General features: G+C 35.7%; 1 protein-coding gene across 3 annotated transcripts in view; it reads right to left on the bottom strand.

Annotated features, from left to right (window-relative positions):
- Positions 1 to 15692, bottom strand: part of LOC122794129 — a 594614-nt gene that overhangs the window by 459142 nt on the left and 119780 nt on the right. For all 3 annotated transcript variants that reach the window (XM_044062306.1, XM_044062307.1, XM_044062308.1), the window contains exons 3-4: positions 234 to 353; positions 110 to 134 (exon numbers count right to left, since the gene is read on the bottom strand). In XM_044062306.1, the coding sequence (XP_043918241.1) occupies positions 110 to 134; positions 234 to 353 (145 nt within the window). The remainder of the gene's footprint in view (positions 1 to 109; positions 135 to 233; positions 354 to 15692) is intronic.

Below are 15692 nucleotides of genomic sequence, written 5' to 3'. Positions count from 1 at the left end.
AGCTAAAGCAAGGTCAGAAATTAGAAAACTGCACTAGTAGCATTACTGTTAAGGAGTCCAATACTTAATGCATAAGTCATCGACATAAATAAATATACATATACCTTACCTTTTCCTCAACTGTGATGTACCATCTAATCATAAAATAAAAGAGCAAACTATTAGAAACACATCTGATAAAGTATTACTTTTAACACTGTAACGATGTTCTTATAATTTGTTTGATTACTCACCAGTATTAACTCTCTTAGCGTTGTTTCTTAGGCAACATCCTAGCCCTGTGACAGCAATTAAGAGGGATATGCCACCTGCTGTGATCATAATCCACTTTATTTCCACTTTCCTTTCCCTTTCTGCAACAAAGAATAGCATTATTAGCAGACATATGACTATTCATTATTCATATTTTACTAAATACCAGCTGTTTAATCCTATTGTTTTACATATATATATATATATATATATATATATATATATATATATATATATATACATATATATATAAAATATATATATAAATATATATATAAATATATATATATATATATATATATATATATATATATATAAATATATATATATATATAAATATATATATATATATATAAATAAATATATATATATATATATATATATATATATATATATATATAAAACAAGATGCTATAAGATCCCAGTCTCACTTTAGGTGATTCATAGATTAGTACTAGGCTAACTGCCCTTGTGGGCCACTTTAAGCCTAGCCAATTACCCCACATGAGAATCAAACCCTGCACCTTGTGCCTGTAAGGTAAATACCGTAACCATTATGCCAACCTCCCACTACCATTGCCAACTACCATTGGCTAGTTCTTAAAATTGTTTTGAGATTGTTAGCTTGCTGAACATGCTAGAAAGATATGCTTAAGGTATAGTCCTCTTCTCTCCCACAGTCCAATTCAAAAAGGCAGAATAACCTCTTAGTAGTGCTTCTCAAAATATTTGGAATCAAGAGCATGAGACAAGGGTAGCAGCATTTCTTCACTGCTCTGCTACAAGAGATATATTTCTGTCAGGAAACTTTTTGTTTGAATAATCTTGAACAGTTCAAACTAATGAATTTCGATAGCCCTTGTTGTTATAAAGGATTATTTCAAGCAACAAAAATTGAAAATCTAATAGCTTTCCTGTCAAAAACTGTGAAAAAGTAATTTATTTCACTGCATCCAACATGAGCTACACGAAGGCAGCACTTCAGGATTCTTCATGTAAGAAAGAGTTTTAGTCACTTTTGTCTCATTTTCAATAATTATCATTATAATGAACAGACTGGACAACAAAATTGATGATTTTAAGAAATATTGTTCCAAACAAATGGAACAAACTAATGCAGCTCTTAAGGTACAGAAAAATCAGCTCTCTTTCATTGAAGAATCCCTTAATATTATGGATGGAAGGCTAAATGAAGGAGAAAACAACATTGGATTTTTATTGCAGCAAAATAAAATCTTGTCAGCTAAAGTAGATGACTTTGAAAATAGATCTTGAATGAATAACATTTGTATATTTGGACTTACTGAAGGTAACAATATGTGTCTTTTTAACTACCTGGCTTCCTAAGACTTTAGATCTCCTTGAAGCTCTCTTTTTTGGGACAGAGAGAGAGAGCATACCAGTCCCTAGGTAAACCTGCTGTAAAACCTAGTTCTTCGCCAAGATCTATAGTGGTGAAATTTATTTCATCTCAAGACAAAGAAATGGTACTTAAAACTGCATGGGCTAAGGCACCACTTTAAATATGATGGAACTATTATGCATTTTGACAATGACTACTCAACAACAGTGATGGCAAAAAGAAAACAATTCCTTCCACTTATTAGAGAACTTAAAAAGAAGAAAATAAAGGTACATTTATTGTTCCAGGCCAGACTAAAGGTTTTCCTTACAAATGGGGTTAAACCCTTCGAAGATCCTGACCCTGCTTTGTCATTTCTGCAAACAAATAAAATTTTTGAACAAACAGAGCAAATGGATTGGGCTATTATATCCTCGAAGAGGCACATAGCTTCAAATGGAAGCAAGATAAGTGAGAAAAAAAGAAGAAAGGGACAATGAAGAACTTTTCCTTTTTCCATTCTTCAATCCTTATTTACAAGAAAAGTAACATGTTGTTAAAGCATGTTTGTTTTTTCATTTTTGTAAACAAACAAAATTTAAATTTTATATAAACCTTTAACAATAAAGCAAGAAACAATAACGTACTCAGTTGCAACATAAACAGAAACTTGACTACAAGCAAGTAGACTGCATATGAAAGGTAATTTAATTCTTTTTTTTCTGCATTGTACTTATTTATTTCACAGTTAGAATCCACGGTGGTACAGCGGTAGCATTTTTGCCTCACAACAAGAGGTTCTCTTGTTCGATTCTCGGATGGAGTGCCTTCTGTGTGGAGTCTGCATGTCCTCCCCGCGGTCGAGTGACCTCCGAAAGACATGCGTGAATGGGCGTGCCTTCGCTGAAGGTTGGGCATTGTGCTGGCAACTCGGCACCATAAAAATCGACTGCCAATCATTAGTGGACCTGAGTTCCGCTGTGGCGACCCCTAACCGGGAAAAGCCGAAAAGACAAACAACAACAAACAACAACTTATTTATTTCACAGTTAACTGACAATATATTTTTATGAGTTCTAACAAAAAGTTATACATTTTTAACAAAAGCATTCAGTGTTTATATTAATATATAAGTTGTAGGTTTCTATATGAAATTGCATGCTTAGAAGTTACTGAATATATTTTTTTATGAAATAGAAAGACTGCAACATGACACATGGTTGAACTCACATTTGTTTATCTTATATAGTTGCTATTACAGACTTGAACATATTATATATTTTAGTACTATCTTGTTTTTCTTGATGCTTTTGGGAAAAGTAACAACAGCGCTAATTTATATCTGTTACTTAAATAGTGTATTGTACAAAATACCATCACCATCACTTTAATGGAAAATGAATAGAACTTCTCTAAAGTAAACACTTGCTGGAGTAATATTTAAAAGGAAGCTTTGTTAAAACTAATAACTGCATTCTAGGGCTGCCTGAAAAGCCACTATACAGTCTTAGATAATAAGCTATTGTTTTTGCTAGACACAATGATATGTGAGTTGGGTTGTTAAAGAAGTGTCTTTTATGGTTGTTTAGTTAAGAGGTTTTAGTATATTAAACAACCTTAAAACTCTCTACATGAGAAATGAAGCCCCTTTCTTTCAGTCTCAAGCTTTCTTCTTTCACTAGATTATGTGAAGCTTTTGACGTAAAAGGCCTGAGATAACGTGAAATTCCCACTCAAACTGACAGAATAGAACTGTTCAAGCTTGCAGATCTGGTTTGACAGGCAGCTTTGGAAAGATAATTTAAATAAAAGGCAGAACCTTCTGAATATGCCTTAGATCAAATTTCACTGTAACAATACATAGCGATACAAGCTAGCATAGCAGAAGAAAAGTTAATATAATGTTACATGCAGAATGAAAGCTTATAATTGAAACAGAACAAAAGTGCATATTGTTTGAAGATATTATTTGTTGCAAATGAATACAAATATAATATTTAAAGTTTTATTTTTATGGCAAAATATATAAATATTGACCATATTGATAAAACAAACAAAGGTTCCAAAGAAATAAAAATGCTGGGGATTTATCTTTGTAATCATAAATCATAGTCTGTGTTGTTCATTAATAATTTATTTGATATATACTGTTAGGGATTTTTTTCTTAGTATATAGGTCATAAAATGAAACAACTGTTCTACTTATTTATATTAATAAAGACTTATAGGATACAGCTATACATTTAGCTAATTGTTATTAGAGTTATACATATTTGTGGTAGAGTGGTTTTGAGGTGTCTTTCTTCTCACTCTTTGTCAGAATATTGGATAAGTTGGTTTGCTTGGATGGTTAGACTATTCAAGCATGGAGTGTTAGACTCCATGAGGGGTAAGAGGGGTTTTAGAAGTAATTGTTTTATGACAATCTTATTTATTGCCTTTTTACAAGTGTCCACAAATGTAATTATTTTGTTCCTAGATATAATCTCAGAAATTACTATTTGTGTGAGCATTAATAAGCAGTTTTTTTTTATAAATAGAGAATCATTATCTATGAGAAATAAGTATATGTTTCGGATCAATATGACAAATTACATTTATTAACTGTATTTCTATAAATGTTAATGGATTAAACAATGGAAGAGAGGTAACTTAAATAAATATCTAAAGCTGTTTAATTCTCAGGTTATCTTTCTACAGGAAACACACTTATTAGCAGAAGATATAAATAGACCTAATACTAAGAGTTACACTATACTATCCAGTTCACAACATAATCAGAAAAAAGGGGAATAGCTATTTTATGGAATAATTCTTTACCTATGCCTGAACTTATGAGAACATATCAAGATGATAAATGTATGTTTTGTATTGCTACTATAAAATACAGTAAGAAGATATTAACTCTTGTTAATGTGTACTGGATTCCAGGAATAGGAGTCAAGACAGTTGTTCAACATTTAGAGCAAGTAATTCAATTAGCAAAAGGCAGTATCATTTTGGTAGGAGACTTTAATTGTATATTATCACCAAATGATACTAATATACATAGTAAAAGGAAAATTCAGTCATCTGCAAAAAAGTTAATGAAATTTACTGAATTATTTTATTTTAGAGATATAAAATAATTTTCAGGGCCAAATTCATTAATCTTTATGTATTATTCTCACAGGCATGGAACACAATCTAAAGTAGACTAAGTTTATATATCTAATGAACTAGTACACACACTGGGTAAAGTTAAGACTGTAACTCAGAGCTTGTAACTGGAACCCCTTAAAAATACTTCCACTTAACGAAGCAGTATTATTCTTCAATTCTACTTTTCTTTCCATTTTGAATAAACATGCTCCTGAGCGTACCATTAGAATGAGGTCAAATACAGCCCCATGGCTTTCAAATGAAACTAAGAAACTTATCCTCTCTAAAAACAAGGTTTGGGCCAAATGGAGGTGCCATAGAATCAACTCTGATTTCCTTCATTTTCGTCAACTAAGAAACCTTACCAAAAAAGCTATAATAAATGACAAAAGAAAGTTTTACTGTGAACTACAAGAAACCCATTTTAATAAACCAAAACAATTTTGGTCTTCTATCAATAGACTCCTTTCTCCAGGTACAGCCAAAACTCCCTCCCCACTAAATGCTGACCCAGACACCCCTGACCAAACTGCCAATGCTTTTAACTCCTTCTTTACTTAAACCATTCAGTCTCTTGCAAGTCAACTGAACACTAATAACTTCTATTCTCCAACTATTCTAGCAAACTCTTCCTACAACTTCTCTCTACAACCTGTCTCTACCTCTTTCATCCAGCGACTTATCCTCAAACTGAAACCTTGTATGCCCTCTGCTGACAAGCTTCCCTCCCTTTTTCTGCAAAAGGCTGCCAAAGAAATTGCCTACCCAATAACTATACTTATAAATAGAACCATCCAAGAAGGAACTATCCCTGACATCTGGAAAGTCTCTCATATTATCCCACTACACAAAGGCGGTAACTCTATCGACTATTCTAACTTTAGACCAATTGCACTTCTCTCACCTTTAGCAAAGATTATGGAGAAGTGTATTCATCAACAACTTGTTCAATATCTCTCCCTACACAATATTATAGCTGTCAACATGGTTTTAGACCCCACCATAGCACCACCACTGCCCTCCTTTCCTTTGTTGACACTATCAACAGCAATCGCAATAATAACCTTTTCTCTTCCGCACTATTCATCGACCTTTCAAAAGCTTTTGACATGGTTAACCACTCTTCTTTAATTAATATTCTGGAATCCCTTTCATTTGACAAAGTTTCCATAAAATAGTTTAGTTCATATCTCTGCAACAGACAACAAGCCGTTCTTTGGGACAACCACATCTCCTCCTTATTGCCCATTTCTATTGGAGTCCCTCAGGGCTCTATTCTTGGCCCACTTCTCTTCTCCCTCTTTATTAATGATCTCCACTCTGTTATTCCGCAAGCCACCTGCATTCAATACGCTGACGACTCCACAATTATTTGTTCAGCAACCTCATCTTCTGACCTAATCACACTAACCCAAACTATCTTCAACACAGTAGAAACATGGTTTACTAGACGATACCTTCTCCTTAATGCTAAAAAAACTAAACTTCTCTTCTTCACCCCCACCACTCGTACCTCCCCACTACATTTTACCATCCTGTCTAACAACGATACTGTCATCTCTCCAGACTCTACAACTAAACTGCTTGGAATAACCATTGATAACAATCTCTCTTTTGATCAACACATCAACAACACCATCAAATCTGTAAACAGAAAAATGGGATCCTTATACCGGATCAAACCATTTCTCACCCCATCAGCTAGAGCTACTATTGCCCACTCCCATCTTATATCCACTCTCTTTTATGCCTCTCCTATCTTCACTAACCTCAAGAAATCTAACCTAAACAAACTAGCAACTTGCTACAATAACATTGCCCGCTTCGCCACTGGCAACCCCTTCAGAACCCATCACTGCCTTAATTTGAAACTTCTAGGCTGGCTAGAACTACAAAACTATCTTACACTCACACAACTCTCTATTGCCCACAAAATTTTGTACCAACCTGATAACACCCCTATTCTTTCACAGCTTTTACCCCATTATAACAATCTTACCTCCCTTCGCTCCTCTTCTAAACTCTTGACCAAACCCATAAAAGCTCACAACTTAGCTGGTGACTCACTGTTCACTAATACCACAGGCAGAGTATGGAATTTACTACCTAGGGATATAACACTAATCACATCCCTACCCCTCTTCAAACAACAAATCAAACTGTACTTCCAAAATCACTGGCTTTGCTCATGTAGTACACCTGACTAACTTCTCCCCCCCTCTCCTGACCTTTAACCTCACCTTGTGCTTTATATCTAGCATATACCTTTCCTTTCCCTTGAAGTCACTCTATGTTCTGACCTATTTCTCTTACCTCTCCCATATCCTCATGTTTGTCTTTCTTTTTCTCTCATCTCTTGACTTCTATCTCTTCCCTATCTTCTCACATTACTTTTTTTCCTCCTTCTTCTCCTCCCACTTTTTATTTTATTTCTTATTGTAGTAGGAGCCATATGGCATAGCCTGTTTGTAATTATTAAGAAGCCCTTGAAACTGTCCTATCTCTAGTCCGGACTTTTAATGATGGTGTGCCTTACTTTTTGTGAATTTTATCACCAAGTTTATTATTATCAATTTGTATTTGTTTTATTACTAATGTTGTCTTACTTTTATTCTTTGTGTTTATTAATAGTATGTCTCATTGTTATGTTCTATGTGGAGCTTTTCTCCCCGGGCCTCTACTGAAAATGGAAATATATCCAGCTAGACTAGCCCGGTCAACAAATGTAAAATAAAAAATAAAATAAATAAACTTGCCCATTTTCAGATCTAATGCAATCACTTTTGAATTGTCTTTGAACTCTAATAATAATGTTAAAATAAGAAGACTACCAGCATATATAACAGGTTTGCAAGAATTTAAAGACTTTTTTCTTAAAGAAATTTCCTCCTTTACAGGAATTAACAGTACAGTGAATATTTCAGAAATCTATATATGGGACACTCTAAAAGCATATCTGTTTGGTAGAATCACTAAATGGCTATCAAATAAAAAAACAATGGACAAAGAATTACACGAAATGCATGGAAAGCTTGATAAGTGCAAATTAGAAAACCAGAAGAATAAAAATAATAACATAGAAGAGATCAGTAAGCTAAATGACAAATATATGGAAATTTTAAATCATAAAACCAAAATCAATCTTGGGAAGTTTAAGATAATTAACTTTTCTATCAACCCAAAGTATATGCACAATTTAGCCACCAAAACAAAATTACTCAGTAAATCCAGTCACATAAAATAAATGTGTTCATATAGAAAGAAAAGTAACATAAATAGAAAATCTTCTAAATGAATTCAGACATTATTACAATGAAATTGATCAAAATAATATACTAATAGATCCAGAGGAAACAATCAAAACATTTATTAGAAAAAATATAAAAACTAAAGTATCAAATGATGAAATGAAATTAATTGACAAATCGATTTCTATGTCTGAACTTCAAACTCAAATTTCTAAACTGAAGTCTAATAAAGTACCAGATAATGATGGAATTATATCTGAACTTTACAAGCTGTTACCTAAAGAAGCCCTACACATATTATATAATTTTTTTTTATAGTTAAGGACGTAACTAAAGTTCCTCCTTCTTGGAAATATACCCTTATCTCTCCAATTTTAAAAACCAACAAGGATCCTACTCAATGCTCTTCATACAGACCAATTTCACTTTTAAATGTAGATTATAAAGAATTCATGACAATTCATGCTAATAGACTAAACACATTATACCTTATATGATTAATGAAAATTAAACTGGGTTTATTTTAAATAGAAATACTTATGATACTATTAAAGGAATAATTACAATAATTGACTATGCAAATGACACACATGAGAACTTAACATTAATGAGTCTTGATATAAATAGTGCTTTTGATCAATCAACTGGAAATATCTAGAAGAATACAAGTTTTTTTTTAACTTTGCACATCTTATTAATCATCTCTGTACAGATTGCTTTGCATATGTCAAAATATGTACTTTTACATCTGATCCTATACAAATATTAAAGGAACTCAGCAAGGATAGCCTCTTTCATCTCTGTTTTTTACCCTAGTTATGGAACCTTTTGCTAATTTTATTAGATCAAATACAGATATAAACTGTATTAAAATATTACAGAATTTAAGTTCTAAAATTCAGTTTGCAGATGACATCTTCTTGACATTGAGTGATAATAAATGTATATCTGCAACTTTTTAGCAATGGAACTATTTCAAAGAAAATCTGGTTTAATATTTAATGATAACAAAACAAAATTTTTACCAATAAATATAAATAAGAATACAATTCCAAATAAGTTTCTTAAATACATTGTTAACGAAAATTAATTACTTGGTAATAACCATACTGGATACTATTAAAATTACAGTAAATTATACTAATTGTATAAATAAGATAAAGAATTTAATGAACAAATGGAATAAAATTGTCTTTACAATGGAAGAAAGACTCTTTATCATCAAAATAATTATCTTACCAAAAATCCTATATATTATTCAGACATTAATATTACCTGCTATGAAAACCTGTGTTAAATAATGTAACACTTTAATTTTGAAATTTCTTTGGTTCCCTGACAAACCAAGAATTGCATTAAATCATCATATAAGAGACTGGAAGTAGGGGAAAAAAGGACTACTAGACATAGAATTATATTCATTATCATCAGTTATTAAAACAATATGTCTTTGGATCAACAACACCTATACAGCTAGATGGAAAGAATTTTTAGGAAACCTTTTTATACATTCTAACTGTAATGGATATGCTAATAATTATTTTATATTAAATATTAAATAATTTATTTTGGTTATTAAAAATTACATTATAGGGAAAAGTCACCAAACAAGTGATTCTTATTTCATTTTGACTAAAATAAATACTTCTAGAAACTTTATATATAGAAATTTCGCCTATAAAGTATAGATTTTCCTTATGTTTCCTGTAGCATATACTCAGAATAATATCCCTACTTCAAATTTAGAAATAATGGTTGCCTTTAAAGGGAAGAATCTGTTGTACTGGTTTCAGATAATTAAAGATGAAAAGCTGCACTCAGTAGATTACATTAGAAATAAATATGATTTGGATAAAGATATGTGATTAGATATACAATATTTTACACTACATATAGAAGAGGAAATTAAGTCAGTGCAACCAATGTTAAGGGATCATGTCTCTAAATTGATTGGCTGTATCATATTCTTATTGCAACAAAATTCCTTGAGACATGGTCTATTGTCCACGTTGTATAAAGTGGTAAAGAAGGAAACTAAAACACGTAATGATACATATTGGAACTATTTTACCCAAATCAATAACAGACCACCAAGTGAAGAAGACAAAAATATATTACTATTATCATCTAAACATACTACCTTATCTCTTAGATGGCATTTGTTTACATGGAAGTTTTTTTTACACAGGTCCTTCTTCACCACTCATAAAATTGAATTGATATACAAGAAAAAGCAACTTTGTTGGAGATGCGAGAAACAACTTAAAGCAGATTGGCAACATATGATCTTTGATTGTTTTGTCTTGATTGCTTTTTGGAATAATATTAGTTATTGTTATAGGCATGTTTGGAGATACATTTATTTTATCTAAATCATTAATTCTTTTTAATACTCCTATTCCCACTTGTGGTAAAATAATGAAATATAACATATTGTGAATTGTCCTGACCATCTCAAGAAAAGTGATCACACAAAACAGGAAAAATTAATTTACTCCCTCATTTAAAGAATTTATAAGTTTAGCAAATGAAGTAACTCATCTAGAAATTATAACAATCAGATCAAGAATGAACAGAATCACCTATTGCCTCACTGTATGGACAAAATTTAAAGAACTACTTGACAAGCAAAAATAAAAAAAAAACATTCATGAAATGAGCAGACATGGAACAACAGGAATGACTAGAAGGCTGATGGGGTTGATGGACACTCATAAATATTTTCTTTGTTTCTGTATTTATAAGATTAGGTTGTTTTTTTTCTTACTTTTAAATAGGAATGTGCATTTTTGATTATAAATTGTGTAGTGATTATGTTTTATAAAAATTTAATACAAATATTTTCCAAAAAAAAAAAAAGAAAAGTTGGCTAAATGCCATCTAAATACATATATGGACTTCAATTCTGATCTGATTGGTGAGTTTGTAACCTTTGCTCTTCTTATTTATATTTCAATGATTGCTATATGTCCTAATGTAAGTCACACAACTAGATAAAAAGTAAAATTCACTGAAGGTATTACCAAGTGTTTCCAGTCAAACATAATTCCTTTTGTAATCTGCAGTGCTGTGCTTGGAATGATGTCTCCATGCAGGACGCAAACAGGGACATAGTGATGGAGAGGGAAGGGAGAAGTGACAAGATCAGCAAGCCCTGACATTGAAATGTGTAGCAAATGATAGCACTGATGGATGGCAGAGCTCTAAGAATACATACTGCACGAAGTATGTTCTGTCATACTCTGTACCCCCATATTAATAGAATTATCTTTAAGGTTTTATCACCTCAGAATGAAAAATATATACATATACATTCATGCAGGCAGAAATTGCACTCTGCTGTCATTTAAGAATAGCATTCAAAGACATGATTTGTTAAGCTTAGTTTTCTGCAAATCTGAACTTCATTTCATTAGTCTCACATATTACCATTACAACCTCAAATCATACACATAAACACACAAAGACATACTCGGAGGCTCTGATCAAAAATCTACCAAAACAGCAGAGGCCACCAAAGCAGACACCCAAACAACCACCACCTCAGAACACAACACCTGCAACACATAGACCTCACAGTCAGAGTGTCAAACAGTCACAGCCCTTAAGGCCAAACACAATGCCAGACACACTAGTCATTGGTGACTCCATAGTCAGACACACTGACGTCCCGCTCACCAGACTGAGTAAGGAGAAGGTCACAGTAAGCTGCCTGTCGGGCGCTAGAATCCGCCACATAACGCAAGCACTCAGGTCTCTCAACAGCAGGTACAAATATGATTCAGTCATTGTCCACGCTGGTGTAAACGACCTGAGACGCACCTCCTTGGACTACATGAAAAGAGACATTGAGGAGCTCTCTGATTATGTAGCCCAGACAGGTATGACCCTGACCTTGAGCAGTATCCTACCTTCACCAAGAATGATGCCACAATACAGAGATAAGATGATCAGCTTTAACAATTGGCTTAAACACTGGTGTCATTCAAAGGGGATCCAGTGTCTGTCTGCCTGGGATGACATGCTGGACAAGCCACGCTGCTTCGCAAGGGACGGCTTGCACCTGTCACCCCTGGGATTCCGGATATTGGCAAAGGCTCTTGCCACCCCATAGTGCCTTTTTAGGCAAGGCTCAAATTCTAAACTTACCACCCTAGAACACAAAAAAGGAAAAACTAAGGGTAATGCTGCTCAATGCCAGAAGTCTAGATCTCAAAATGCACGCACTCGAGGCCCTTCTCAGTATGGAGAACATCGATGTCTGTGCTGTGACAGAAACCTGGTTCAAGGCTCCTGAGAGCACCCCGGTGCTATCAGGTTTTACCTCATATCATGCGTTCCGGCCCCAAAATCTGGACAATACCAAGAAAGGAGGGGGGGTATCCATATTCATCAAGGACACCCACACCTCAAGACTGGTGGCAACGCACGATGCATCGGAGACCATCCAGGTGCAATTAACCATAGGCAAGACTGCTCTGCAAATTGTAGCATGTTACAGGCCACCCTCACAAACTCAGGAACCTCACATGGCCTTCCTGAAAACACTAGAGGGGATAAATGTATCACCAAACACCATCATACTAGGTGACTTCAATTACCCTAATATAGACTGGGAACACTACTCAAGCCCAAACACCCTAGCCCAAAAGTTCCTGGAATTCATAAACTCAAATGCCATGGAACAACTAGTCACCATCCCCACAAGAGGAGATAACATACTTGATCTCATCATCACGAACATGGGAGCACAATGTTCAACACCGGAGGTGTACCCCTCACTGGTGAGATCAGACCACAAACTAATCTCGCTGGAGGTCCTCATCCCACCCCACCTGAAATAAAAAAGACCACAGTAAAGAACTTCTCAAAAGCCGACTTCACACTTCTAAAGACTAGTGTGGTCTCCTTTAAGGCCCCGAGCCGGTGGAAAACAGTACTCAAGCCGCTGAATCACTTACAAATGCCTTCTACCAGCACCTGCAGGACTGCATGGATAAGGCAATCCCAAGCAAAACAAAGACTCTTTGTACCAAAGGCAAGCATCCAGTCTGGTGGACCCCAGCCATAAACAAACTCTACAACAAAAGGAGGAAGCTACTACAAGATAGAGCAAAATCCTTAAAAGGTAAGACACCCTTGATCACTATAAGTAAAAACTAAGAGCTCTCATAAAATCATCCAAAGCAAATTTCGAGAGAAAAATAGCTAAAGACTCAAAAGACAATCATAAGGCCTTCTTTAGCTATGTTAGAAACCTGGGAGGAAACTCCCAGATATGCTCAGAGCTAGTTCAAAATGATGTGAAGATTACTGATCCTACAGACATTGCCAACATACTGGCTGACAGGTTCAGTGCAAACTTCTCCCCTCCCCAAAAGGAGAGATATCTATACCAAACGATTGCAGCCCCCAAACATCTCCAGCGCCCAAGTGAGAACTGCTCTCTCCAAAGCAAAAACACAGCATCCATGGGACCTGATGGTGTCCCCGGCTGTGTGCTCCATGAACTCAATGAGGAATTAAACCCACAGCTAGGACAGCTGTTTAATCAAAGTCTTACCTCTGGATACGCACTCCAGGAGTGGCGCACTGCAACTGTGGTACCACTTCACAAAGGCGGTGCCTCCACCGACCCTGGAAATTACCGCCCATTAGCTTGACAAGCCTTATCTGCAAAGCCATGGAGAGGATCATAATGGACCTCATAAATAAAGACATAGGGAATTTGCAGACTTTGGATCCAACCCAGTTTGGCTTTGTCAAAGGCAGATCATGCCTTTTAAACTTGGTTGACTTTTGAAACAGTCACCAAAGCCATTGATGAGGGAAAGGCAGTCCATACAGCCTACCTCGATCTGGCTAAGGCCTTCGATACAATACCCCATTCGGGTATCATTGAAAAACTCATCAGCTTAAATGTCAACCCATACATCACAAGATGGGTTGCAAACTGGCTGAGTGACAGAACCCACAGGGTCAGAGCTGCTGGCGCCATGTCAGACTCAAAGCCTGTCACAAGTGGTGTCCCACAGGGCTCAGTCCTGGGCCCACTCTTGTTTGGCATCTACTTTTCCGAAGTACAAGCAAACACAGGAGGGTTATGGCTGACAAAGTTTGCAGATGACTGCAAACTGGGCAATTAGTAGAAAACACATCTGACACAGATATCCTTCAGAAGGGTCTCACAGAAACGGATAACTGGTGCCAGAGCCACGGCCTAAAGTTAAATGCCAAAAAATGCATAGTCATACCCTTCGGGAAAAACAAGGTTACCCCTAGCTACCAAATAGGTGGCAATCCACTGAGCACAGAAGAAGTTATCAGGGACCTGGGGACCCAGGTTGATAGTAGTCTGTCATTCGACACCCATGTAGCTAAAGTAGTTAGGAAGACCTTCTACATTGCCCACCTTATCATGAAGGGATTCTCATCTAGATCAAGGGAGGTCATAGTCTCCCTTTACTCATCACTCATCAGACCAATGATTGAGTACAATGCCCCATTCGGAATGTATCTGACCCGACACTTGCAGCAGCTGGAGAGGCCACAAAAGTTCCTCACCAAAAGGATAAAGGGTCTCAAAAATCTGTCCTATGCTGCCCGACTGAAAGAACTCCAGCTCTATTCAGTCGCCACCGCTTGCTCAGAGGTGACCTTTGCCTAACATACAAGGCCATGTCAAACCCAGATTTGATGAATATGCTTCACCTCAAAAATCTAGATCCATCAGAGCCACAAGGGCGGGAGACTTAAACCTTGACACGGCTATTAATAGGATGTGCTGGAGGGATAGATTCATCACCCAAAGACTCCCTATGCTGTGGAACAAAATCCCAGTACATGTGAGGCAGAGCACCTCGCTGGCCTTGTTCAAGAGAAATCTTGACCAATGGATGGGAGATCGCAGATATACCCCAGGGATTACCTCAGTGTCACTGCTCGACAGAGGCACAGAAAAATAATGGGTATAGTTCCCCATACTAAAGGGGTGGCCTAAGCCACAAAACGATGGGCTAGGCTTGTAAATGCCCTCGGGCAGATAGCCTAGTATGAACCTATGAACCTATGAACCTATTTGTTAGAAAGTACAGTTGTGTAAGTTGCTCTTACCCATAAGAGTAGCTGTTTGAATTCCTCAATGTGGCAGAAGCCTTTAAGCTATATGGGTTGTTTCCCTGCCTGGAATACAACAACCGTCAGGCTTCACAAAGCTCTGCCCCCCCCCCAACATTCACTCTGACTGCTGATTGGCTAGCCCCAATGAGGGAAATCAGCAGTCAGAATGAACATTTCTTCAGGAGTTTTTGCCCATACAGAGAGAGAGAGAGAATGAAGATCCTAACAAAAAAAAAAAAAAATAAAATAATATATCCCAACTATAACTGTAAAAAACAGATCACAGCACTTCCAAAACGCAAAACGCTGCCTCTCACAGTATGAAGTCAGCTCAGGAAAGGAATAAAAATAACTATAACTGTGTGCAAGGGTAGGGGCATAGATGGAGGGTACAGCTACAGCAATACAAAGTGGTACTATGTTCATCATTCCCACTGCTGCAGTGGCATTTAGGACATATGGGTTGATTACCTAGGAGTAAGAAAGATAAGGATACAGGAGCTCAATGAGGATGGTTCTAGCAAAGCTCATACTGGACCATGAAAAAGAATCCAATTTGTAATGCTTTGTACAGGTTTGTAGGCAGAACC

This window comes from Protopterus annectens, chromosome 2.part1 (assembly GCF_019279795.1).
Source record: "Protopterus annectens isolate FY-2018-M chromosome 2.part1, PAN1.0, whole genome shotgun sequence".
NCBI lineage: Eukaryota > Metazoa > Chordata > Ceratodontiformes > Protopteridae > Protopterus > Protopterus annectens.
Note: the sequence above shows the minus strand (reverse complement) of the source record. Positions and strands in the feature narration are given on the sequence as shown.